The 27,641-nt window shown below is 46.7% G+C and overlaps 1 protein-coding gene across 2 annotated transcripts; it reads left to right on the forward strand.

The window, feature by feature from the left end:
* Positions 1-297: 297 nt before the first annotated feature.
* Positions 298-27,641, forward strand: LOC118228086 (USP6 N-terminal-like protein). Of its 2 annotated transcripts, XM_035419343.1 has the most exons (15): positions 298-778; positions 2,449-2,563; positions 11,818-11,891; positions 14,312-14,397; positions 14,998-15,037; positions 15,352-15,432; positions 15,615-15,722; positions 16,588-16,697; positions 20,250-20,298; positions 21,128-21,248; positions 21,882-21,976; positions 22,099-22,164; positions 22,692-22,791; positions 23,199-23,351; positions 24,872-27,641. In XM_035419343.1, the coding sequence occupies exons 3-15, from the start codon at positions 11,826-11,828 to the stop codon at positions 25,921-25,923; spliced, it is 2,127 nt and encodes a 708-aa protein (XP_035275234.1). In that variant the 5' UTR covers positions 298-778; positions 2,449-2,563; positions 11,818-11,825; the 3' UTR covers positions 25,924-27,641. The 2 variants fall into 2 exon arrangements, with proteins under 2 accessions (XP_035275234.1, XP_035275233.1); XM_035419342.1 differs by lacking the exon at positions 2,449-2,563 and having other exon boundaries at positions 300-778.

Below are 27,641 nucleotides of genomic sequence, written 5' to 3' on the forward strand. Positions count from 1 at the left end.
TGGCTGAAGTAGCCAAAACCACTAATTAGGAGTGTCCACATACATTTGGAAAAGTATGGTGGGTGGGTAGTGCAGGAGGTACAATAGACGATTCTGGATAGAATCGTAAAAATCACTCGCAATTACAGTGACTACAGTGAGCTATAAACATGGTTTATGAACGGTTTTTACTTTCTGTAGCATTAACGATTGAACGACGGCTATACTTTACCATCACGTGTGTTGTAGAATAAAAAACCTGCCTGGCACCTTGAGGCCGTATACACGTAGAATAGTACGGAGTCACTGGTCCCATGTGTTTGTCCCTCATGCAGGCACGCAAATAACCGATATAGTAGGCTACATAGCGTCGTACACTATAAAGCCAATTTTAAAATTGGGAATCGCGTGACGCCAGTTACAAGTACCCTCGACTTATAAACCATCTACAATTTTATATAAAACATGTTTCTGAAAAATAAAATGTAATTAAGTTAGCTAAACGCATTATATTGTAAACGCAAACGCACCATTGTTTTTTATTATAATACCTCGTACTTTGTGGCTGAACGTTGAATCTAACCAGCTCCTGATGTTGTAGCATCTCAGCATCTGCTGGTTTGAGGATGTCTGTGGCATCGTTGCATTCGCGCTGTGTCTAGAACTGAAGCTTCTCATCTTGTCATAGCAGAACACTGCTCTCCTGGTGACAGCTACTCTGGATCCATCTGAATGAGCAAAGAATGAAAAAAGAAGACCATTTTTACTGCACGGACGGCGCAGAAAAGTAACAATAACGGTAATCCCTGTATTTTTGTTTGGGGTTGTTTGACATGCACCGTTCGTGTATTTTTATAACAAATTACTTGAAATCCAGTTGGCCAGCTCGCAAACAAGGCTCATCGCAAACGTTCGACTCGTTTTGCCAATTTTGTCGAGTGCGTTCTTGTTGCTAATTTGATACTGTTGATACATTGTGTTTGGTAAATTTTATGTACAGAATATGAAAAACGAAAACAATGGTTTTCCTCAACGTTTAGTAGCTATCGGTAACTCTTATCTGTTACCAGTCGTCAATTTTAACCATATCGATACCATTGCAAATGTACTTTCCTATGCATGCCACATTCGATGCGTTGCCTGCTGGCTAATTGCTGCAGCTAGCGAAAAAACATAGGTATTTGTAATCAAAGCTATCTAGCTAACAGTATCTGCGTCAGGCACAGTTAAGACGAATGGATTTAATAACTAGCCAGGAGCTACTTTTCATTTTTAAATGTCAGTAAAACAATTAGGTAATGCTAGTCTGTTCAGTAGCGTAGCCATGCTAACGTTAGCTAATTTAGCCATGTTTCCACTTCACTAATCGCGAGAGGAGAATTATTTCTTGCTAAATGGCAGTTCTCACTCAGACAAAGGTTTTTCAAAAGCAACTGGGTAGCTAGACTAAATTACATGAATAACATGCATTTTGGAATGTAGCTAGCTATCTTTTAGCATCAGCTGGATTAGGCTATTGCAGAGCACGCTATCGCCATCAGTGCGCACGCACGGCTGCCACATCTGTTTTGAGGGACGAATGTGGTTATCTAGCTTTACTAAAGCTTTTATAATTGTCACTAAAGCAAGCACTTAACTGACAAATTGTATTCATGTCAAATCCAAGGTAAAACGCTCAACATTTGAAGGTTAGCTAGTATTTCTGTCAACGATTTTGTCTAAATAGTGTTACTTCTAAAATTAACTGTTGTTTCGAGTCTCATTGATAACGTATATGAACTCCTTTGGTTGTCCACTACACCGGTCGTTTATGACAGAACGATTATCAAAATAGACTGCCCTAATATGCCACAAAGATCATGTTGATGTTCTGAACTGGCTCACCAGAACTCCGATATCTTAATACAGTATTTCAAAGCAAACTGCTACGCAATGTCCTGGACAGTGCGTGGGTATTAAACATTTGTCTACAGCTTTATTTGCCTGAAACTTGTATGGCATTAAGGATGAGTTGGTTTCACAAATGTACAGTTAGAATATTATGGAATCTGAAGCATAGTCTGCTGTGAATGACTTGAGACCCAGGGCAGGAAGTATCTCTGGTTCCAATTCTAGATGCCGCTTCCTGTGCCTGTGACTTTTGTTCTGGTGAAGCTGATACAAATAATTTTCTTCAAAGCCAAGCCATTGACAGCCTAGTGCTTTGTGTGTGTGTGTGTGTGTGTGTGTGTGTAGAATCTGTGATATTTGGATATCTGAATGGCAGGGGTGCAACCATGGATTTTGGGCCCCATGAACAGATCTCACATTAGGCCCCACCACCCCAGGAAATCCTATGTTCTAATATTTTTTGAAGGCCCTAGTCAGTCAGGGCCCTTGGAATCATCCTAACTCTGTACGGCACCCCTGCAGAATGGCCATGCTGTCCTGGCATTGACTGTGCTCCTTATTTTCACACTTCCTCTTTAGAACAGTGAGTGCATCACACTGTGTGCTTCTGCGTGTGATTTGGACGCGATGCATTGACGGAGCACATGCATCGGCTTCATCAGGGCAGGCAGGGAATATCCTGAATTAAGCACTGGTGAGCAGCGTGCGTCCCCTGGCTTTCACTCCACAGATGTTCCTGCAGCAGAAGTAGGCCACTGACGGCTCTGCATGTTATACGAAGCCCCTTTATAAGGTTAACTGAAAGGGTCTTACTGCATAATTCCTGTTTATGAATTAAGACTGACTCGGGTCCAGCTGGGGCCTGTTTGAGGCCTGGGCAGGGGTTTATTCCCAGCTGAATCAGTGATTTTGTTGCACTTGTGTTTTTCCTACCTTGTCCTCTTTACTTTTCAGCTATACTGTCCTATGTTTTACTACAGATGACAAGTTCCTGCTTTGATATTTTTCAGTGGGACTGGAATAATATTATTTCCCTTGTTGCTGACTCTGGGTTGAAAATATTTTGGTTTTATTGCACTTCCAGACATGGTTTAGCCTACTCAGCAGGGATGCAAGGCTTTTCTAGAGCTGCATGCCACAGAACGGTGTCATTTGCCTGAGATGGGATGTAATGGGAGCGGACTTTCTGAGAGCTTCCCAGGAATGTGACGGCCGCATGCTTTTGTTGCCCAAGTTGTGCATGAGTCAAAGATCCCCGCTGCAGGGGGAAAGTGCAAAGCACTGAAATTGTGCTCCGTCTACAGTGGCAGGCAGTACGTGATGTCACTTCCTGTTTGCCACCCTGTAGCTGTCTGTGTAAGTCAGATGAGTGCATGTGCCTAATGTAATTTAATGGGTGTCTTGAGAGACTGCATAGACTCAGTCTCAGAATGCACTTTTTCTTTGGCTTGAGTGAGGAATTTAAGAAAGCAAGGTGTTCATTTTGACTGTTTGAGCTATGTGATGACCATCAGCTACAGACCACATCCTGCTTCACGCTTTCACTTTGAGAGAGGAGGGTTTCATTTCAGACTTTTCCAGTGCTGCCAGCAAATCACCTATGTGAACAGCTTATTTCCTGTGTTTAGGACAGTGATCCTCAAGCTGAGAAAGCCACTGAATATGCTACCATTTATACCCAAGGAAGAATGTGAAGTGAATCAAGTGGGACTGATTTAATGAATCAGTTAACTGCTGAGTAACAATTAAAACCAGCAGACCCTCTCCAGAAACAGTGAGGGCCACTGGTTTTTTCAATAGCAGGGTGCTGCATTGGACTACAAATGGTAAGCTGCATCCCAGTCCTCTCACTTTGGCCTGCTCTGTAGCCAAGTCATATCCAGTGGTTCATTGCTGTTATTGGCCTTTTATGTTGATACAAATAGAATTCTTAGTAATATTTAGTTTTTGGACATTGAGGAATCTGGTGTAGAGACAGTTCTGAACTGGAAAATACTCATGCTCATAGCTGCATGATATCAGTGGGGAACGGGGGGGGGGAGGGCATTCCTGCCACAGCTGAGGTCAGTCCGAATGGCTGCTTTGAGATTCTGGGAGTCCTTCATGCTGCTAAAGAGATTCCTCACATACCTGCTGCTGTTCAGTCATTCATCTGGTTGGACTTTCATGATTTTCTTACACTAGGTTTAAAACATGCACTGATTTCTTGTTTGGGTTTGTGTTGTCGGGTGGCTCATCGTGCTAATACACTATGTTTCAGTGTGATATTTCCTCTTGTTCAGAGGCCTGAAAGTTTGCTGTAACTGGGATTGCCCTGAGCTGTGGCAGTGGACTGCATAGTGAAAGGAAGCGCCGGTTGATATAGGCTAATGCACTTCAAAGGAGAGCTTTGTTTTCCATGCTCTTTTGATGTGGAAGATTTTAATGTTCATTCACTTAAACACTTAAAAATTCCTCTGTCCAGGTTGAGCAAAGACTTTCCATTACAGCCTCTGTCTGTATGGTTATTGTCCTCAGTTTTGACTTATGTTCCTGTGGGGGGAAAAAATTGATTCAACTTATGAACCGACATCAGTCGTTACCTCTTGTTTCGTAATATATTTCATGCAAGCAAAGCTCTCATTGCTGAGCCACTCATATACATAGCCTACCTAGATAGATATTCATTCATTGATAATGAAATGCACAGTGTTTTTGGCTGCGTATTTAGTTATGATTAATACCAGTCATATTCCCAGAGATTTTCAGGTCGGAGGGCATGGCACTCATGCGTGGTGCTGGAGACCTGGTGTCTGCCGCTGGATATGGTGCCCGTTTCACAATGAAGAGAAATATTTGAATAGTCTTTCACACACTAGGCATCCGGTTAGACCCGTATGTCAAACATTGTTTTTACAAGTGAGTCGGATCATTTTCATACCTAGCAGCCAACAAACCTAATCCCGTACACGATCATGTTAAGTAATTTAGTGGTTAGTCTGGCCGCGTTCATTTAATTTAAAAAGATGCATTAATCCTCTGTTTACGCGAAGCTAAGAGGGCTTTACCATCAAAAACAACCAGCACTGCCCCTCATGGCTACATGGTGCATGCGGTTTGTGTGACATTGGAACTCTGATTAGCCTAGATGTTTAGATGTGAGATACAGTATGTGCCCCCACTGAGAGTTTTCTGTTGCCGGTAGTAGAAGTTGGATCATTCCAACTTTCCCCCCCCTGATGAACATAGACCATTTCCTCTAACACAGCACTGTTGTTCACATTTTTTCTGTTTTACTCAATTAATGTTGGGATGATGTGGTGGTTTTTTATTTTGTATTGTGCATTACGATTGCTTTTTAAGACATGGAACTGAAAATCAAATCAAGATTCACTTGACTTGATTAGTCACACTCCAATGGTCATTTATAGTACCAGCTACCTAATAGTTTATGAGAACATTTACTCTGCAAGGAATAGCCATGTTTACTGAAGGAACAATTGGTAGTTTAGGGAGCAGTTCACATTTTGAATGATTACTGGAAAATGAGTTCTGATTCATACTGTGTGTGAATGAGTCCTGACCCATTCTGTGAGTGTAAATGAGTCCTGACCCATTCTTTGAGTGTAAATGAGTCCTGATCCTTTCTGTGAGTGTAAATGAGTCCTGGCCTATTCTGTGAGTCAGAATTGCTGTGGGGGCAGAAGGCAGGGAGGAGTCAGTGTACACACGGGCAGGAGAAAACATAGATGAGCTTCTAGTAAACAGACATTTAAATAATTCACTCTTAGGTTTTCTTCTCTCTGGTGTTGCAGAAGGCCTATAATTCCATATACAGAAAAAAAATCTCCAAGAGGACAGTGCATGTGCACACATCTTTACACAAAGGCTTTTCAGAATGAGATAAGACAAAATAGGCATGAGCACTTTATGGACATGAGTACCGGTATGCCACTGCCACTGACTAAACCACAGTCCAGCAGGAAGAGACTCACAATATAGGCCTACTATTCACTTGTTTTTGTTTCTTTGTGCACAGTACATGGTTTTTTAAAAACACTTAAAACGGCCTAACAATACTGTCATGTATCTGTGTAATTTCCGCTGACTGAGCAGGGTTATAAATTAATGTGCCACTATCACAATATAGGCTAGTTGTTCTGCTACAGCTTAAATGAACAGTCTCATTTAGTCATGATTCATCTCTGCTCTTTAATTGCTGGTTTTCATGTTTCTCACATGGCTCAATACCATCCATTGTGTGCGCTAATAGCATATCAGACAGGCGCTCGTATATTATTCTGCTACGAAGGCCGGATGTTGGCAGGGTTTCTGATGTTCCAGGCACTCCACACTTTGCAGCGTGTTTCACTAATCACCATTGTAACAATCAAATAGGAAACCAATACGACTAATACAATTTTGTTTCTTTCTTTCTTTTTTATTTCTTCCCTTTAACGCTCTTTGGTTAAGTAAATAGTTATAAACTGTTTTATCCCTGGAGATAAAATTTCTTTGGCCTTTAGAATGACCTGTCATTTTCATAAGCCAAGTTCATGGCTGCAAACTCCTTTGTCAATGCAGGAGAGCAGAGACAAGCACACCCTCTCAAGCACACCCTCTCAAACTTGCCCTCTCAAACACGCAATGTCAACCGCTGCTTATTTTCACTCCTCAGTTCCTAATTATGCTCGCTCAGACATTGAGTCATTCAGAGTAATTCACGTGCAGCCTACACTACATGCAGATAGGAGGCTGGCACTCTATTGACCAGAGGGGGTTGCTGTTCTGTGTGGAGACTTGGATATTGTATTGTCCACTCCGTGGTGCTATGCATCACCCTGCATGGCTGTTTGTCACAGTCAGCACTGGCAGTCCAAATTCAGTGCCAGACTGTGGGGCCCTTCCACACATTAGAATGGTGCCTTAAACAGGTGAGCCATCAGGCAGCCCCCTTGTTGTAAATGTGAGTTTTAAGAGGGAAACTTAACACATCCATGGAACCTACAACTGTCCAGAATAGTATTCTCATTCGTGGATGGGGATAGTATTCTCATGTGTAAATAGGAATAGTATTCTTATGGGTAGATGGGAATAGTATTCTCATGTGTAGATGGGAATTGTATTCTTATGCAGAGATGGGAATAGTATTCACAAGTGTAGATGAGAATAGTATTCTCATGTGTAGATGGGAATAGTATTCTCATGTGTAGATAGGAATAGTATTCTCATGAGCAGATGGCTTTCCTTTGGTGTACATTTTATTGGTCCTCTCTGAAAGCTTTAAAAAATGCTGAAGATATAGTCAAATTATGCGTATAAGAATGGATTGAACTGCTGCTGAACTGGTTTGATCCACCCCTCCCCTCCTTCCTTTCAAGAGATGCACAGAAACAGACTTTTCTCCTCATGCCACTGGTGGCCATTTTGGATCCAAGACCATGTCAGTACAAGCAGTTGCTTAGGTTTTAATGTGATAATGCATGAAGAACAGCACCTGCCATACCCATGTCCTGTGCTGGTGTTATTCAATGCTTGCTAACAGCAGACATGCATAAATCTGAGGTGCTGCTTTGGCCAGTCGCTGTGAGATTCACTCATTCGTGTATGTAACTGCTGTACTTCTGCTTCCACGTTGAGTGTGCAGTTCTTGCGCTGAAAGACTGGACCACAGATAACAGGGCTTTTCTTTTCAGTGTTTATCTCTGCTGTTTTGTTGATGTTTTCGTTGGAAGGCTTTATGTAATATGATTATGAAATAATCCATACGAATGGACTACCAACAGCCGCTATGCTCTGAGCAGCTTGTGTGTGTGTGTGTGTGTGTGTGTGTGTGTGTGTGTGTGCGCGTGTGAGTGAGTGAGTGAGTGAGTGTGTGAGAGAGAGAGAGAGGTTACAGTAAGTGATTGTTGTGTGTTGTGTTTATTTTGTGCCTGCATTGTCGCTGTTTCTTTGAGTGGTGAATGGAGACTTAACGTTCAGTTCTCCTATGTGTGTGTGTGCCTGCAGTGCCTGTTCTATTCTTTTTACACAGTACATGACATGAGATGGCTCAATATGGCTGATTTTATTTGTGTGGATGAGTAGGCAGCAGGTAACATCAAAGCAGAATCAGAAGTGTTGCCCTTTGTTTAATTGCCCTTTGCAGTGAATCCATGTCGGGCTTTCTCAGAAACAGATCACGTGTGATTGGAGGGGAAGTCAGGAGGAAGCTGGTGGCCTTTATGCTGTTTCTCTCTAGATCACCTTTCTGCTATACCTGCTTGGGTTTTTAAAATGGAGAAATGCAGCTACAGTAATGAATGTTGTGGGGAACGGCGGTCAGTGAGTTAGTGTCAGTATTGGCTTAATGCTGCTTTACAAAAGGTCCTTTCATTTTCCTGTTTGTAAAGGGGGGTGGGGGGGGGGGGGGGTGAGGGTCTAGTTGTAATATTCTGGGAGAGGTAAAAGTGAGCTCCCTCTATGAACGTGTTAATCATCCCCTTAACATCTTCCTTAGTCGCGTTAATGCAGGATTCTGTGTTTTTTATGCATAAAAAGAAAGCCAAAATGCTGGGAAAAAATGTTAAATTCAGTTATTTCCTCTTAATTAGAGTTAATAAGTTGAGCTGCTGTGTTGCACAGTCAGGTTGTGCACTGTGTTGCTGTGTTGCACTGTGTCAGGTTGTGTGGCCTCTCATTGTGTTTTTGTATTGCCCTGTGTCAGTTGTGTAGCCTCTCATTGTGTTTCTGTGTTGCACTGTGTCAGTTGTGTAGCTTTGCACTGTGCTGCTGTGGTGCACTGTGTTAGGTTATGAAACCTCTCATTGTGTTTCTGTGTTGCACTGTGTCATGTTGTGTAGCCTTGCACTGTGCTGCTGTGTTGCACTGTGTCAGTTGTGCAATATATTGCTGTGTTGCAATGTGTCAATTTGTGCAGCCTCTCATTGTGCTGCTGTGTTGCACTTTGTCAGGCTGTGCACTGTGCTGCACAGTGTCAGGTTGTGCAATGTGTTGCTGTGTTGCACTATGTCAGGTTGTGCAGCCTCTCATTCTGTTGCTGTGTTGCACTTTGTCAGGCTGTGCAATGTGCTGCTGTGTTGCACTGTGTCAGTTGTGTAGCTTTCCACTGTGCTGCTGTGTTGCATTGGATTGCGTTGGGCTGTGCTCTGCCGTGTCGTGTTGTCTGAGTGAAGGCCGTTGCCAGGAGACACAGATGGGTTCCACATGTGACCACAGGGTTTGTGTGCAGCTCAGTTGATTGGCGGGAGGCGGAGAGGTGTCACATCCCTGTTCTGGAGCTGTCATCGGCTGTCAGGCAGTCAGCCCCACTGGCAGTGCCTCCTCCGTGTGGGGCAGGGCTGCCTCAGCCAGACCAGGCCTCACTCCACATCCTTCCTGTTTGGGTGCTGGGGGCGGCTGGCTCAATAACTCGGCTTTCTTTGTTTGGGCTGGGCTCGTCAGTGGAGCGGGAGGCCCGGGGAACAGGCAGGCCGGTTTGGTTTAGCGGTCAGCGGTGAGTCATAAACCGCGCCGCGCCACGCCGCGCTGAGAGAGCAGCGCCCGCAGGACGGTACCGGGGCAGCCTGCGTCCGGGGTCAGAGCGGGGCCGGGGTCAGAGTGGAGCTGGGGTCAGTTACTGCACGTCCTCTCAGGGACCCCGTCTGCACGGTTATCCAGCTCTGATGCAGGGCTGTTAGCGAGCGGGGCTTGCACTGCATTGCACCGCTGCACACAGCAGACATATTGACTAGCACTGCCTGACTCAGAAAGCGCAGGACATAGCGTGTGCATCCACACACGTGCAGAGCTCTGATCAACCTGAGCTTTATACGCACTGTAAGTGCAAGTGAGCTGCTGTCCTGACCTTCTGACCAGCAGCCTTAAAAAAACTACACGTACAGTACAGTATCAGTCTCAGGGTAACATGAACTTTTAAAACCAATAAACAAGGGAAAAAGTTCTGCGAACACTTTCAGTCCTGCTGCGTGGTCATTCAGTAGTCAGATAAAGAGCTGTGAAATGTCTCTTTCCGTGAGTCAGCTTGTTTGCGTCTGAGAAGCGGCCCTGCGTCTAATCCCAGCGTGCTTCTGTGAGGCGAATGGAGACCGCTACACGTCAGCCCTGATGGCGGACACACACCGAAAGTGTGTGGAATTTATGAGTGGCCAGCAGAAATTCATATTCTGTTCCCTGATCTTTTACAGTCATTCACCGATACTGTGTTAGGCTATAGCCTGTGTAGTGTAGCCTATGTGCTGGAGTGTAGAAATGAGAATTGTCCTGCATTTGGCTGAAGCTGGTTGTTACAGAAGCTTCTTTTCTTTGCTCTTTTCCAAAAGCTTTTCCTTTCATTTGATAGCATTTGAAAAGGGCAAAAACATGGTGTCTTCCATAGAGAGGAGTGTGGTAGTCTCTTTTGTTGAGATGAGTGTGGTTGTCCCTTCCACAGAGAGGAGTGTGATACTCTGTTCCACAGAGATGAGTGTCTCTGAACCTATTCTATCTGTAAGTTAGTCACCCCCCCACCCCCCCAAAGAGAGCCTGCCTTCTGAATGGAGGTTTTCTGCATGCGTCAGAAGGCCCTGCTTCTGCAGCCTGCACCGGTGAGGAAGAGGAAGCTGTGATTGCGTTCTGACTCACAGTAAACAGTGGATGAAAAGCATGTTTTGGCGATTTTATGCCCGGCTGACTCACCCGCGTTGCTCATTACCTGAAAGGTAGACTCTTTGTTTAGTGAAACTAATGTGGCCTCCTGCAGCAGCACCAGGTGATGGATCAGGGAATTTTCAGGAGGGTCAGTCCCAATTTGGGATGGCCTTTATGCTTGCTCAACCGTATGCTATTCATTTGAGGTGGCACAAAGTAGCACAGTGCTCTTAAAGTAATGGAGGTCTTCCTTCATTTAGGCCTATATTTAGCATCATACCTGCAGTGCAAACTACCAGGCTAATGTGTCTCAGGGAAGCAGGACAGAGCTATTCAACTAGCAGCCCAGGAACAAAATGCAGACTGCCGTAGTCGTACTCTTGGCCCTTTGATCATCAGAAAAAGAGATTATTTTTTTGGTGCGTCCCTGTACAGTGTGAACATACCTCCCACCGGTCACAGAAATAGCTGTGTTTGAAGGAGGAATCTACTTTGTGTCGAGTCCAGTATGTTTCCTATATTGTTTTACAGATGGCACACTGAAACCTTGACTGGGCGGTGGTCTGTGTTAGGCTATATTGGTTAGTGTGTAATAGTGAAAGATGCGCTGTGGTTTGTAGGCAGTCTGTTTACGACTGTGAGAACAGAACGCAGCGCGTCCCAGTCACCGCATTTCTTTAGCGTTGCTTTGTGATGGTGATGGCGGTGCTGCTGTTGGGATACCTGTGACTTAGACTGACCAGTGCCCTACACTGACTCAGCTCCTTGGGGGGCATTCTCTCCTCCGGCTAGCTACAGTATTCATATGCAGGGGCCCGAGAGTGGCCCAGTCAGATGAAGGCACTCACCGTGACTGCTCATTGGTGTAGACATTGTAGGTGTATACAGGGCTCTGTCATTGGGTGACTGTGACTGAGAGTGCTCCTCCGATTGGAGCGAGCTCTGCTGTAGCGCTGTGTGGCCTGTAGGGTGTGAATGAACCCCACTGGCGTATGGCTGGAAGTATCAGCTCTAGGGCTCCCCGTGCCCTGAACGCATGGCTGGTACTGCTGTGTCTTCAGGGCCACCAAATGGATGCTGATGGTTCCAAATTGAGGAAGGGAAAAAAAAAAAAAAAATTCACAAGTGGATATGAGAGGAGTCGCTGGTGAATGTCACGGTGCCCATGGCAGCGACGTCGGTCTCTGCAGTTCTGTCTCTAAGCCCAATACCGGAGCGTCAGAGTGGTGGGGCAGAGGAGGATTGAGGAAGTGAGGAAAGAGGGGTTCCTCTATGTGCACAGCTGCCATTCTGGACCAAACACTGCTAACCCCACCTCTCCGCCTGCCTTTTCCCTTTCAGATATTGAGATGAAGAAAGACATCGAGACTATAATAGCAGAGGAACGTGCTGACATCATCTCTAAGTATGACAAGGTCAGTGATTCTGCACCCAGAATCTACAGACTCAGTACTGTGCTATTTAATGTAGAAAATGTGTTATATAGAGATTATGAAAAAAAAAATGAAACTGTGGTATACTGTGCTATACTCCAGGAATAAGGACTGCTCTATACTGGTACTGTTCTATATAAGATAAGGACTGTGCTGTACTGGTGTGCTAATATATGGACTGTGCTATACTGGGATTGTTCTTTGCAATATATAGAGTGCTATACTGGGACTGGCTTTATAGCAGGCAGTCTGTGGTTCATAAACTGTAAGGACTGGGCAATACTGGGAATGTTGTTGTTTGAATTAAAGCTGTTTGTTAGAGACTTCCCAGGGTTACAAATGACACATAACCACATTATTAATATGGAAAGGAATGGAGAAAGAACCGTGGAGTAAAACCACAGCCTTTTGGCTTTGGTGCAAGATGGTTGGTTTAAATACATAGTGGAGGTCCTGTTCTGTCCGCAGTTCTCTGGGATGAGCCTGAAGAAAGAGAATTAGATTGAAATAGTTTTCAGAATTAAAACCCAGTATGTTACAAGATGCAGACATGGTATTTGATGTTAGCTCAGTGCCAGTGAATGATGGTTATGTAAGGGGTTTGAAATGATTCTGGAAGTTTGGCATCTCTGCCCGTGGGTATGTTTGTGCATGTTTCTGTTTGTGTGATTATCTGTCACCACAGAACATTACTTATCGCATTGTACAAAAGTAGCATCCATGCTCTGCTCAAAGAAGGACATAATAACGAAACCGGTTCTGTTTAAAGGCACTGTATGTCTGTGTGCAGGCAGCTGTCTGTCTGTAAAGCCACTGGTGTTTTTCAGATTGGTCACATGATCAGCTCGTTCAGAAAACTTAATCGTGTTCTCTTCCAGAGGGGCAGGGCGGGGGCGGGGGGGGGGGCCGGGGGGCATACCAGCTCTGGCCTCCTTCACTCAGCATTTTCTCACAGTGAGAAATATCGTTACAACATTGATTGACAACAGTTACTGCAATCTGCTCTTTGCTAAATGTGTATCAACTGAATTCCAACTACAACAGTTAGATAAGGTTGAATTCAGTCAGGGCAGCAATTGGGCATTGTGTCAGATCAGGGCAGTGATTGGCCGTGACCTTAAGATCAGGAACGTGATTGGCTGTGATCTACCTCTATTTTGATAACACACATTCAGAAGCGATTGTCACAGACAACACTTTTTTCCCCATCCACTGGCAAAAAGGATTTATTGAGTCATATAATGAGCAATACCAAGTAACGTTTCTCAATTTTAAACGACTCTAGATATTTTGGTAGCAAACGGTTTATAAAAAGGTACTTGTGGTGTTTCTATGAGAAACTCTCGCCCGTGGAAAATGTTTGGATGGACATACCAAGCATTTGTAAATCTGCCTTATATGGGCATCCAACTAAATAGTCTCCCTAAGCCTAATTTTAACATCCTCGACCGTTTCCATAAATATCCAAAGTGACAAGCAAAATATAAAATGATAACAGTGGGGTATAAAACTGCTTTTGCCAAACGGGCCCACTGGCCACTAAAGAACAAAGTGGAAGAAATAGACAAAGTTTCAGACTCAGTTATTGGGGTTATTTAGTGTTTAGTTAAGTTATCGTTTCTATTTCCGGTGTTGTTGGGTGGTTATTGTCTCTGATCGACTGGAAGGGATTCCTGGAAAAATGAACTTCATCTTCACCGAGAGCAGAGAGCCCAGCATCACAGATGTGCTCAAAGTAGAAAAGATAAATAATGTCCTTACAACGGTTTGTATGGACTGCCTCTGCTCCATACAAGGCAGTCCATACAAACCAATGTAAAGGGTGACTGCATTTTAAATGCACAGCTAGGCTTGGGCCCACTCGCAGTTTCCCAGTCTGTCCCAGTGCTCTAGCGTCAGCCCTCAGTTCAGGAGAGCACATGTTAGCGAACGCAGCCTCCAGAAGCACACGCAGCCAGATTTTCTTTAACTCTGCGGTTCCCCAGCTGAGCCGAGCTGCGCAGCCACTGCTCCAGAAGACTGGCCGTCTTCTGCAGATAGGTCATTACTGAAACCCTCCCTCCCTGGGTAAAATTGAGGCCCCACTCTCCGCTGGATTCCCAGCCTGGATCAGGTCCACAGCGCGGTTGGGATTGGGATCCAGACCCAGTGTGCGTCGCTGACAGCCCCGGAGGTCGCCGTTGTCAGTGAGAACCAGGTCTAGAGCGCTAAAGCACCCTGTCAGCCAGGCTGGCCACATTCTGGTGAAACCACTGACCAGCGGAGAGCTTCAGCGTCTGTCACAGTCAGAGCTCCGCCCACCGGAAGGCAGGGCACTGACAGCGCGCTGTGGGCGTGGCCGAATGCTTGTTTGTGGGTGACCTCGCTCGGCTCTCATTGTTCCCTTATCTTCCTGCTTTCAGGGCAGGCAGGAGGGGGCGCACATCGACCCCTGGGAAGATGCTGGCTACAGCATCTACAAGGTCACGGATCGCTTCGGCTTCCTGCAGTAAGTCTGCGGCTGTCTCTGTCTGTCACAAAGTCACATTGTGTCTGTATGTCAGTGTGTCTGTACATCTGTGTGTCTCTGTCTGTGTATCTGTTCATCTGTATGTTTGTGTGTATGTATCAGTGTGTCTACATCTGTGTATCAGTATGTCAGTATCTGTGTATGTGTATGTCAGTATCTGTGTATCGGTATGTTTGTGTGTCTGGATGTCTGAGTCTGTGTGTCTATGTCTCTGTGTGTTTTTTGCCTTGTGTCTGTGTGTTTTTGTATTCTCCTGTGTGTATCTGAACCCTGGTACACAATGGAAAGGCTTTAATCCTGGAGCGCTGCCATGTTAGGCCTGACTGGAGGATAGCAGTGGAGGGTCAGTGAGGCCACATCCATCACCACAGGAGAACGGTCTCAGTCAGGCAGGTACACAGGCCCAGCTGATTGTGTCTGTGACCTGAGGACATTCTGAAGTGTGCAGAAGTGATTCACAGGTTGTGATGAATGTAGAGCTGCCCCTAGAACCACCAGACAGCTTTTCCTCAGCGCTCACAGAATGCAGTTGCCTTTATTTTACCCTGCAGTGCCCTCATGTTTCATTTCTCCTGACAGTGAAGAAGAGCTGCCCATCCCCAGTGCACTGGAGGAGAAGGTGAGAGAAGGGCATGGTAGTGAGGTCTATAAACACAACTCACACACATGCACTGATGCAGTCTGGAATCTGTAAACAACTCACACAGCTGAACACAACTCACAGACATTAAACACAGTCTTGATTCTGTAAATATAGCTCACACACAAGCATTAAAACCCTCTGGATTCTATTACGCAGCTTGCACACATGCATTAAACACACTCTAGATTATGTAAGCACAACTCACACAGCTGAACACAACTCACACACGTATTAAACACTCTAGATTATGCAAACACAACTCACAGGTGTTTTTGTCTTTTCCTCCACAGCAAAAGCAGCAGGAGATGGAGCGTGTGCAGAAGTGGCTGAAAATGGTGCAGAAATGGGACAAATATAGGAACAGTGAGAGGGTCAGCAAGCCTGCTTATAGTAACCACCAACCCTACCACCTGAAATACTGAAATATACCCCTCTCTGCACAGCCTGCTAACAATAACCACAACACTACTACCTGAAATACTGAAATATACCCCTCGCTCTCTCTCTCTCTCTCTGTCTCCCTCCATTCTCTCTCTCTCTCTCTCTCTCTCAGATGTCACGCAGGGTGTATAAGGGGATTCCTCTGCAGTTGCGAGGGCAGGCTTGGTCCCTGCTGCTGGATGTGGAGAAGGTGAAGAACGACAACAAGGGGAAGTATGAGGTATACACAAGCACGCGCACACACGCACACACTCATGCACACACGCACATACACACACACACCTCTCTCTCAAAGCATGCACACACACATATAGGTATTGTGCTGGGTGGGGCTGTAGTTGGGGGTTCAGTGACTTCATGCGGGGATGTTTGTTGCAGTAAGTCAATGTCAGGTCCTTATCTGTGAGGGGATTATCTGCATACTCTGGGATTGGGGCAGTTGATGGATGGAGTGGGATTAGACAACAAGGCGAGAGGAGAAAAAAGACTAGAAATTAAAGGGTTTAGAATAACACCAGAATAACGTAACATCAAAATAACCTCTGGTGCTTAGGAACAGGAAGCTGTTGGATATACTGTGGGTCCACACGCACATGTGCACACACTCGCACACACACACGGTGTCCTGTTTGTGTCTGTTTACTGTACACATACACCCGTGTAACAGAGTCTGCTGACTATAGGACAGCAGTCATGTGCAGAGAAGGTGGATCTGTGTGGGCAGGTACTCCAAATTCAACAAAATAGCAGCACAAGATATTTACCTATATTTCCACATGCTAACAGGGCCTGCCATTTATACTCAGCCACGCCCCTTTCACTGTGCTGCTCAAAGCTGCCTGTAGCAAATATTCCAGAGTTGAAATCAAAGTAAAACAATAATTTGGCAATATTTAAATCTCACTGCATTTTAACATTCACAAATACTAATCCAGAATGTAGACCGTTATTCACTAGCTGACACTCTTTTTATGAAGTGGCTGTGTGGGTAGTATTATAAGCGTGCCCTTGTTGTTGAACAATGGAAATTAACTACTGTTGAACTGTCCACATTTCTGTTTCTTATTTATTCATTTATTTTTTAGAAAATGAAAGAACAAGCCAGAAACTACTCCACCGAAATCAAACAGATCGACCTTGATGTAAACAGGACCTTTCGAAACCATATCATGTTTATGGATCGCTTTGGAGTCAAGTGAGTGACCACTTCTCTGCTTATGCACCCATGTGTGTGTGTGAGTGTGTGTGGAGGAGGGGGGAGGGATGTGTGTGTGTGTATTTAATAAATAATATTTGTCAGCCTCCTAGTCAAACAATTCAGTGTGTACCATTCTCTCAAATCATATGAGCAGCTCCCCCTGGTGGTCAGGTTTGTTTAAGCAGCTGACGTCCTGAATGCATGATGAAACTCCAGCTCAGTGTGTGTGTAGATCCCACTGGAGGAAATCAGGCAGATGCAGAATATTAAACTGCGTACACAACAGCGCACACTGTGCACACACACACACAACACACAGCACACTGTGTAGACTCTGTGTACATACTCTAGACTTGCGCACATGCTGCGTGCATTGTGCACAGAGAACACACTCCATTTGCATCCTGCATGACGATGCTTCCATTATCCCCTCTATTATGAACAGGACAGAGGGATAGATGGACAGACCCTGTGCAGTAGATGCACTTTGCATCCCACGTGCTAGGCTAATAAATAATCTCGTGGTTTTCTGTGTATATATGTAGCATATATATATATATATATAACACATATATATATATATATATATATATATATATATATATACATATATATATATAGATTTTTGTGTTTACTGGTGGTATTTTTAGGTTAAAAAAATCCTCTGAAACCCAGCCATTTCCTCTCGGTCTCTGAGTGTGTTATTAGTCTACCGGTCAGGGGAAGGGGCCTTACAAGAAACAACATGTGCAGCCATGCTACACAAAGGAAAAACTTTGGCTGCACTGAAGTATAGAGGAAGACAAAAGTTATTTTATTGTTTAAAACCAAAGCATTTTGTCAGTAGCCTTCATCTGGGTTTCATCTGCCTTCATAAGGTAGGCAGTACTTATGAAATTGTTAAGCATAAAAAAAATAATTCATATTGATTCTGTATATACACTGCATGGATAATTATTTAAGGAGACAACATACAATTGTAAAATATTAATGGGAACTTATATAAGCATAGTCTTCTGCATGACAGAAAAGATTTAGCGCAGCTGCACAGTCATTAGCACCAGTGCAGTTTGGTTGTGTGAGACAGTGGTTTCACAGTTCACAGCGCTGTGAGTGCTGTTTTGCTTAGCACATAAAACGCATTATCCATTATCTATCACACTCGCATCTTATGTCCAAGCTAACCGGACAAAAAGTACCAGTCCGCTCACTGTGTTCTCCCTTCGCAGCTGGAAACTGCTGGTCTATTTTTAGGAGCTTTTCCTGTCTCCGAACAGGCACTGTCTCAATAATATCCCCCAGGGGGCCTCCTAATTGTTGCATTATATCTTTTAACACAGCAGAAAAAAGGCCATTCCTTCCTAAATCCCCTCTCTGAAGCACTTTGTTTGAAGTGACAGTCGCAGATAAGCTTAGCGCTTAATCCGTCACACGGAAAGCGCCTTCTAAAACACTCACGTGCTGCTCACGTGTCCCTGATGTTTTGTCACGCACGATGGCAAATATCTCATATTTGCTCTTTAACATGTTCAAGTTGTCCCTCTTTCACTTTTCCCTCTCTCTGTTTCTACCTCTCTGTTTCTGTCTCTATCCTTCTCCCTCCCTCTTCCCCTTTCGCCTCCCCTCACACTGTATCCTGCTCCTTCTCTCCCCCTTTTTCTCCCTCCCTGTCCTTCTCTCAGACTTCCATCTCTTTGTCCTCCCTCTCTTCCTCTCTCTCCCTGTCCTTCTCCCTCTCTCCCCCCCCCCTCTCTCTCTCTCTCTCTCTCTGTCTCGTGCTAGCCTGTTTGAAAGCGGTCCAAGGCCATGTTTGGTAAGAGCCGCTGTGTTTGAGGGCAGGGCGGAGACGCGGTGATGTCACCAGCTGTGGAAGTGGAGTGGAAAGTCTTACACACTCACGGAGGCTCATGAATGCTTTAGCACAGGCCGGGCCAGGCTTGGCGGGGCTGGGCCACTTCAAGGAAAAAAGCCACAGGCTTCTACAGCGCGAAGGAGAATGCGTGTGCTTCCAGGAGTGTCATAATTACACCACGGCTGTGTGAGAGGCTGTGGCCGCAGTCCATGATTGATTAGGGTTATGCAGCACATGATATAGTTTATGTATGTGAGCACAGTTTTATTTATTTAAGGGATATCTTGTTTGGATGGAGTTAGTGTTCACAAGTACAACCTTGGAACAGTGATCAGAACGGGTGGGACAGAGATCAGTGTGGATCAGTACAGGTGGAACAGAGATCAGTGTGGAACAGTGATCAGTACGGGTGGGACAGAGAGATCAGTGTGGATCAGTACAGGTGGGACAGAGAGATCAGTGTGGAACAGTGATCAGTACGGGTGGGACAGAGAGATCAGTGTGGATCAGTACAGGTGGGACAGAGAGATCAGTGGTGCAGTGATCAGTACGGGTGGGACAGAGAGATCAGTGTGGATCAGTACAGGTGGAACAGAGAGATCAGTGTGGTGCAGTGATCAGTACGGGTGGGACAGAGAGATCGGTGTGGAACAGTACAGGTGGGACAGAGAGATCAGTGTGGAACAGTGATCAGTATGGGTGGGACAGAGAGATCAGTGTGGGACAGTGATCAGTATGGGTGGGACAGAGAGATCAGTGTGGGACAGTGATCAGTATGGGTGGGGCAGAGAGATCAGCTTGGAACAGTGATCAGTATGCGTGGGACAGAGATAAGTGTGGATCAGTATGCGTGGGACAGAGAGATCAGTGTGGAACAGTACGGGTGGGGCAGAGGGATCAGTGTGGAACAGTACGGGTGGGACAGAGGGATCAGTGTGGAACAGTACGGGTGGGACTGAGAGATCAGTGTGAGATAGTGATCAGTATGGGTGGGACAGAGAGATCAGCTTGGAACAGTGATCAGTATGCGTGGGACAGAGGGATCAGTGTGGATCAGTTTGGGTGGGACAGAGGGATGAGTGTGGAACAGTACGAGTGGGACAGAAGGATCAGTGTGGAACAGTACGGATGGGACAGAGGGATCAGTGTGGAACAGTATGGGTGGGACAGAGGGATCAGTGTGGAACAGTACGGGTGGGACAGAGAGATCAGAACTTCCATGGTTCCCACGGCCCTTGAAAGGAGTTCATCCTGGTCAGATGTCCTGCGGTCCCTGAAGCCTCGCAAAAATTCCCCAAAATGAAGCGGCTCTAGTTTTTTTCTGTCGCAGAGACCGAAGTAGGTCAGTTGTTCTTAGTCGCTCATGAGCTCAGACATTTTCTATCAAGTCTGCCATTACCAGTGTCCTTGTGCTACATGGCTGTCACATCATATAGGCTGCTGGCTTTCATTAAACCTTCTCCCTCCTGCTAACATCAAGTACCTTTTGAAACACTGTATTTAAGTCTATTTCCCCATGCAAATCCACCTTCAAAGCAGCCTGGTATGACAGGAATTAGACTACTGGAACAGTGAAAAGAATCGTTGCAAACGGTTCCTGTTTTTGCTGTGGAGTGTTTGTGAGCTGCTGGAAGGCACGAGTGTGCTCGGCGTGGGAATGCTGTGGGGATGCTGAGTCTGTCCTTCCTCCTCCGCAGGCAGCAGGCCCTGTTCCACGTGCTGGCGGCCTACTCCGTTTACAACACGGTGCGTACCCTGCCCGCTCCTTACGTAACGCCGGCCACCGTGCGCCAGAACACCGTGTGCCTGAACACCGTGTGCCTGAACGCCGCGTTTCAGTTCCACTCTTTTATCTGCGTCCGGCTCGGTTTGTGGCCGTCGTCAGGGAGAAACGCACGGCCTTGCGTGGCTCTGGGTTACGCTGGTGTGAAGGCTGCCCTGCTCGAATGTGTGTCCGTGTGTGTGCGTGTGTGTGTCAGTGTGTGTTTTCATGTCTGCGTGCGAGTGCTTGTGCGTGTGCATGCATGTCTGGGTGTGGGTGTTTTGAGTGTGTGAGCGTGCGAGTGTCTGAGCGTGTGAGTGCACGTGTGAGAGTATGCATGAGTGCACGTTTCGGAGTGTTTGAGTGTGTACGAGTGTGCGAGTGTGCGAGTGTGCCTGAGTGTGCAAGTGAACGTGAGTGTTTGTGAGTCAGGTAGGCCTTGGGGTGTGAGATTCAGAGGAAGTACCTCATGTCCTGTTCTCATTTCTCACTTTAAGCCCAACAGCACGTCAGCATGGTGTGGCTCATATAACCACTGCCAATACGGTCAGAGCTGTGCAGGCACTTCTAATACATCTCATTTATCATGCCAGTTAATGGAACTTTAGAATAGATTTTCATTAGGTTCATATTTTCGTTTGAAAATCAATACTGTCTGTACATTAGCAAAAATGCAGTAATGTAGTAAGGTTGTGTCACCTTAAGAAGCTTTGCGAGGCCATTGGAGAGATTTCTACCAGTGCAGTGTAGTGTCAGTAGCATGGTGAAACTCCGCCCTCCCTCTTGACCCTGCCCCCTTTGCCCCGCCTTCAGGAGGTGACTTACTGCCAGGGGATGAGCCAGGTGGCTGCCATCCTGCTAATGTACCTGAATGAGGAGGATGCTTTCTGGGCCCTGTCACAGCTACTGACCAACCACAAACATGCCATGCATGGTGAGCTTGCTACTGACCAATCACACACAGGCTATACGTAGTGAAACCGCCACTGAGCAGTCACAGACACAGAACACGCAGTGAGATCACAACTGACCCATCACTGACAAGCCAGGTGTGGTGATTTTACTAAATACTCACAACACTATTGTGAAGGGCTGTTTTAGGTCAGTGTTGTAGTGAAGGGCTGTTTTAGGTCAGTATTGTAGTGAAGTGTTATTTTAGGTCAGTGTTGTAGTGAAGGGCTGTTTTAGGTCAGTGTTGTAGTAAAGGACTGTTTAGGTCAGTGTTGTAGTGAAGGGCTGTTTTAGGTCAGTGTTGTAGTGAAGAGCTGTTTTAGGTCAGTGTTGTAGTGAAGGGCTGTTTTAGGTCAGTGTTGTAGTGAAGGGCTGTTTTAGGTCAGTGTTGTAGTAAAGGACTGTTTAGGTCAGTGTTGTAGTGAAGGGCTGTTTTAGGTCAGTGTTGTAGTGAAGAGCTGTTTTAGGTCAGTGTTGTAGTGAAGGGCTGTTTTAGGTCAGTGTTGTAGTGAAGAGCTGTTTTAGGTCAGTGTTGTAGTGAAGGGCTGTTTTAGGTGAGTGTTGGGTTAATGTGCCTCAGGTGCTACAGTCATTAAACTCCACCTTCCTTTTACAGGGTTCTTTATTCCTGGATTTCCTAAACTTCATAGATTCCAGGCCCACCATGACCAGATCCTCTCCAAACTGATACCCAAACTGAAGAAGCATATGGTGAGATGGTTTCGTTTGCTCTGGTTTTGGAAGCGTTGCAGGTTTCAGTAAAGGCAGAGAGCTTGTGTGCGTGTGGGTGTCTGTGTGGTGTGGTTCTCACAGGCCTCTCTCTTTGTATCTAGGATAAGGAGCAGATGTCCACTGGGATTTACACGCCCAAATGGTTCCTGCAGTGCTTTGTCGACAGGGTGAGGAACCTGAAAATCTGGATTTTCCTCCTCTTCATCCAAGCGCACGTCTTTGTTGAGCCTGAATTTGTATAGGCATTTGCATATGCATGGCTGTGTGTGTGTATGTTCATGTGTATGTGCATTGGTGCATGTGTGTGTGTATATGCATTTGTATATGCATGGCTGTATGTGTATGTATGCATAGGTGTATGTTTGTGCATGGATGCATGTGTGTTTGCTTGGTTGCATATGTGCATGTATATGCATGTGTATGTGCATGTGTATACACATGGGCATATGCATGTGTATATACATGGGTGTATGTATGTGTATGTGCATGTGTATATGCATGTGTATATACATGGGTGTATGCATGTGTATGTGCATGTGTATATGCATGGGTGTATGCATGTGTATGTGCACGTGTATATGCATGGGTGTATGCATGTACATGCATCGGTGCATAGGCGTCTAGATTCTTCAGGTTGCTGTAATTATTTTTCTCTGCAGTGCCTGAATTCACAGACTTCTTATTGTTTACACAGACTCCATTCACATTGACCCTGCGCTTGTGGGACATCTACATTCTGGAAGGAGAGAAGATTCTCACCGCCATGGCCTACACCATCCTCAAACTGCACAAGAGTGAGGAGCCTTTCCGTTTCGCTCGCAGACTCTCCTGATAGGGCGCCGGGCGGCGGGTGATTGGCCGCAGGGTTAGCTGAGGAGGGATTTAGTTGGCGGGATTATCCTCATGGTGCTCCAGCTGCTCCTCTGGTCGATAGGGTTCTTGCAGCCTGCCCGTGCCAGCTGTGCATGAAGCACGCTCCTGCAGCACTGTGACGGTGCAGCTCGGCTGCTGGACTGCAGAGTGGGAGTGGCTGGCTGCGCACGCTTTGGAGGAGACCTTGTGCATGTCTGCATCCCACAAAACGAGCAGCGATACAGAGCCCGCAAATACGATTGGCAAATTCCAGCTTCATAGGAAGAAAAAGAGAGAAATGAGCGTTAGGAACAGTGTTTAAAAGCGTGTGGTGTGCGTGTCCCTGCAGAGCAGCTGCTGAAGATGTCGCTGGAGGACCTGCGGGAGTTCCTGCAGGAGAGCATCGCCCGCTCCCTGTCCCTGAGCGACGACGCCGTGGTGGAGCAGCTGCAGACGTCCATGTCCGAGCTGCGCAAGACGAAGCTGGACCTGCCGCCCCCCGGTGCGTCCCGCGAACCGCCCGACACACCCCCGCCGCTGCACTGTAGCAGTCGGTCCGCCGGAGCGGCGGATTGGTCTCGGCTGCTCCGGCTGGTGGAGAGAGGCACACGTACCTGGGCTGCGTTAGCTAATCAGCCCAGGTGCTTGAAGGTGTGCTGCTCTCCACAGTTCGGGGCCGAGACCGGGAGCTAACACCGAGAGCGTGGTTATTATATTGGTCTACATCATTTTAGATGCCCCCATTCTCACGAGCGCGTACTTTTACACGCCCTAATTCTCAGACCTGCATCATTTCACATGACCTCATTCTCACGCGTGCGTCACCCCTGCTGTAAAGCTGTGCTGTGTACACCCCTGCTATAAGGCCACACTGTGTACACCCCTGCTGTAAAGCTGTGCTGTGTACACCCCTGCTGTAAGGCCACACTGTGTACACCCCTGCTGTAAGGCTGTGCTGTGTACACCCCTGCTGTAAAGCTGTGCTGTGTACACCCCTGCTGTAAGGCTGTGCTGTGTACACACCTGCTGTAAGGCCACACTGTGTACACCCCTGCTATAAGGCCACACTGTGTACACCCCTGCTGTAAGGCCACACTGTGTACACCCCTGCTGTACGGCTGTTCTGTGTACACCCCTGCTGTAAGGCTGTGCTGTATACACCCTTGCTGTAAGGCCACACTGTGTACACCCCTGCTGTAAGGCTGTTCTGTGTACACCCCTGCTGTAAGGCTGTGCTGTGTACACCCCTGCTGTAAGGCTGTGCTGTGTACACCCCTGCTATAAGGCCACACTGTGTACACCCCTGCTGTAAAGCTGTGCTGTGTACACCCCTGCTGTAAGGCTGTGCTGTGTACACCCCTGCTATAAGGCCACACTGTGTACACCCCTGCTATAAGGCCACACTGTGTACACCCCTGCTGTAAAGCTGTGCTGTGTACACCCCTGCTATAAGGCCACACTGTGTACACCCCTGCTGTAAGGCCACACTGTGTACACCCCTGCTATAAAGCTGTGCTGTGTACACCCCTGCTGTAAGGCCACACTGTGTACACCCCTGCTGTAAGGCCACACTGTGTACACCCCTGCTGTAAGGCTGTGCTGTGTACACCCCTGCTGTAAAGCTGTGCTGTATACACCCCTGCTATAAGGCCACACTGTGTACACCCCTGCTGTAAAGCTGTGCTGTGTACACCCCTGCTGTAAGGCCACACTGTGTACACCCCTGCTGTAAAGCTGTGCTGTGTATACCCCTGCTATAAGGCCACGCTGTGTACACCCCTGCTGTAAGGCCACACTGTGTACACCCCTGCTGTAAGGCTGTGCTGTGTACACCCCTGCTGTAAGGCTGTGCTGTGTACACCCCTGCTGTAAGGCTGTGCTGTGTACACCCCTGCTGTAAGGCTGTGCTGTGTACACCCCTGCTGTAAGGCTGTGCTGTGTACACCCCTGCTGTAAGGCTGTGCTGTGGTAATATCGCTGTTCTGGGTGCGTGTTTGAGCCTGCCTTCCTCTTCCTCTCCAGCCAAGTCTGACGAGCTGCCGAAGAAGCCGCTGGGCGTGGAGCGGCCGGTGCTGCTGACGGCCGCCAAGCCCCACGGCTCCGTCAGCCAGAGTCACGTGACCCACAACCAGGAAGTCATCGAGCTGGACGAGAGCCCCACGCCGATCACCCCGCAGGACCAAGAGCCACCCAGCGAGGGGGGCTCCCCTCCCGCGCCGTCCCCCGACCTGGTGCTGGTGCACAGCCGAGACCCCCAGACCCCTGAGGGGGTACTGCCCAGTACCCTGCCCCCCCCCGAGGAACCCGAGCACTCCGACTCCGGCTCCCCTGGCCGTGAGGGAGTGTGTCCCCAGCTGGAGCAGGGGGGCGGGGCTGAACCACAGGGGGGCGGGGCAGAATTGCAGGTGAGAGGGGGCATCGAGCGCGTGGAGGGCGGGGACATCCCGACGCCCCCTGAGACTGACGCTCTGGCCCCGGCCCCTCAGCTGCACCCCGCGGGGGAGCCCGCAGAAACGTCTGCCCCCCCGAATCTGCCCCAGCTCTCGTCTGCCCCCCCGAATCTGCCCCAGGTGCCGAGCAAATTCCCCATGACCCTGTCGCTGCCCCCCCTGGCCAGCAGCGAGCGCCGCCCCTCCAACACCTCCCAGTACGACAACCTGTCAGAGGGGGGGGGCGAGGAGGAGCTGCAGGAGACGCCCCACTTTGCAGGCACCCCGGACACGCCCAACCCCCCGTCTTCACCACCACCACCACCTCCACAGGCCTTCCTTAAACCAAAGCCGGCCCCCTGCCCCTCCTCTCCCACCCCTCTCCAGCAGCAATCAGAGCAGGACGGTTCAGAGGAGGGGGTGACCGATTCCTCCGAACCCCCAAACAAACTGTCCTGTGAGAAAGAGGAGCAGGGCGTGACCCTGGACAGGAGCAGCGCTGTGCTGACTGACAGCCTCACAGGCAACACTGCCCAGGGGGAGCCTTCTGCCTCCCCGCCCCCCACACACACCGTCCAATCACAGCCAGGGTTCCACCTAGACCCCTCACCCAGCCAACAGCTGCCCAAATCCATCACATTTTAAGACGTGAACCTTCCCTTTTTTCTAGAAAGCCATTGCAGCGTGCCATGTAGTCCATCTTTTTCTTCTTTTTCTGAGTTTTCTTTTCCACAAGTTGTGTCTTCACCGTCGGGGCCATTGAGGTTTCCTGACAAAAGAGTCGGGAACAGAGGTCTCGATACGCTGAAACGCCAGAAAAGCACCAGGACAGTCGCCGAAAAGTGCCAATCAAACCTCACCTGCTGTGCTAGCACCGCCCTGATGCTCGGAGGAGGCCCATGTATCGCCCGTCTCTGAGCGCCTTAAAAAGAACTTTGTTTTTTCTTAGGAGAGTATTTCTGTACTGTAAGAATCTTAAGACCCTTCCCAGGGTGCCAGATCAAAGTGTTTTGAGCGTTTTCTTAACCGCATAAGTGTACATTCCTTTTTTTCTACTTACGATTTCGTAATGTCTAGATATTAATATACTGCTTAGATTTAGTATATTTCGTCTAAGATTCTAGTGTGACTCTTATCAAATAGTGGAAATAGTTTCTTTAGAGGCAGATCATGTGTGATCACAATTCTTAATTGCAGCAGATCCATTTTTAGTTGTTCTCTCTTTCCTTTTCCAAGAGCAGACTGTGTCTTTCTTCATGCAGCGTCCCATGTCCCACTTTGTGCAATAGGACAGCCTGTGAAGTGAGTGATGCTGTATGTGAAGTCAGTGTTTGGTAATGCGTCCTCTGTAAGGGTGACCATGGTCTTTGTGGGCAAAACAGTGAGCATTACTTTAGCCTAAAACATTTTCAAACAGGAGCAGGAAATGCCCCACTGATTTTATTTTAAATATATCTTAATGATTTTGTCATCTTATGAAATAACCTTTATATATGAAGCTGTAAAAGCTACTTCAAATCAGTTTATTGTCACTTTTATGAAAATGCAGCAATAATGTACATTTCATTTGAAGTAGATTAAAGTTTACAAAGACTTAATAAGAACTGCATAAAATCTATTAAGAGCAATAGCATTAGAAGTTTAACAGAACTGGTCTAAATTCTCACATTTTTACAAGTGGGAGACGGTCATGCCATTTCAGATTCAACATCGCCATCTGGTGGTGCGATTGTGCTTTGCGTCATGTTCTCTTTACCAGCAGACCGGGATTTCAGTGTTCAGCGTTAATACTGCGTTTAGTTAAAAAAATGAAGTTTCTTGTTTTGTAATCCAGAGAGCGAGTTGTTTTGAGATGGAAACCTGTCTTCAGTGACAAACTGTTGACACCCTTGTATAAAGAACAGGCTAAATTAGGAAGCACACACACAACAACAGCTCAGGAATAAAAATAAACCTGTTTTTATCTCATAATAATAGTATAGCTGCGCTATAGGATTTGAAAACAATGTATCAGGAGCGGTGGTGGAAATGGATCAGCATTTCTTCCACATCTGTATGGTAGGTGTACATTATATTTGTTTTTGTTTTTTTACATAACCTTATTATGTTATATACAGTATATGTATGTTTTATTTTGCCGTTTTGCACTTTGTATATGCGCAACAATGACTGGAGAATCTCCAGATTTTGTGGTTTTTATTTAAATTTTGTACAATATTGTACATTGCTGTACTTTCCTTTCTTAAGGAGTTGTAAGGGCTCCAACCAAAAGATTTTTGGTTTTATTAAGATCAGTGTGATGTAAATACTGTCAGACATTTGTGAAGTTAACAATGTTTGGGGAAAAAAAAACTTAAAGTTTC

This window comes from Anguilla anguilla, chromosome 5 (assembly GCF_013347855.1).
Source record: "Anguilla anguilla isolate fAngAng1 chromosome 5, fAngAng1.pri, whole genome shotgun sequence".
NCBI classification, from domain to species: Eukaryota; Metazoa; Chordata; class Actinopteri; order Anguilliformes; family Anguillidae; genus Anguilla; species Anguilla anguilla.

Bases quoted from the DNA above. Each gene is read 5' to 3' on its own strand.
- LOC118228086 (XM_035419343.1), top strand. From the start codon at position 11,826: ATGAAGAAAGACATCGAGACTATAATAGCAGAGGAACGTGCTGACATC. The intron at 15,038-15,351 runs GTGAGAGAAGGG...TTTCCTCCACAG, and splicing joins CCAGTGCACTGGAGGAGAAG to CAAAAGCAGCAGGAGATGGA. The intron at 21,249-21,881 runs GTGAGCTTGCTA...TTCCTTTTACAG, and splicing joins CCACAAACATGCCATGCATG to GGTTCTTTATTCCTGGATTT.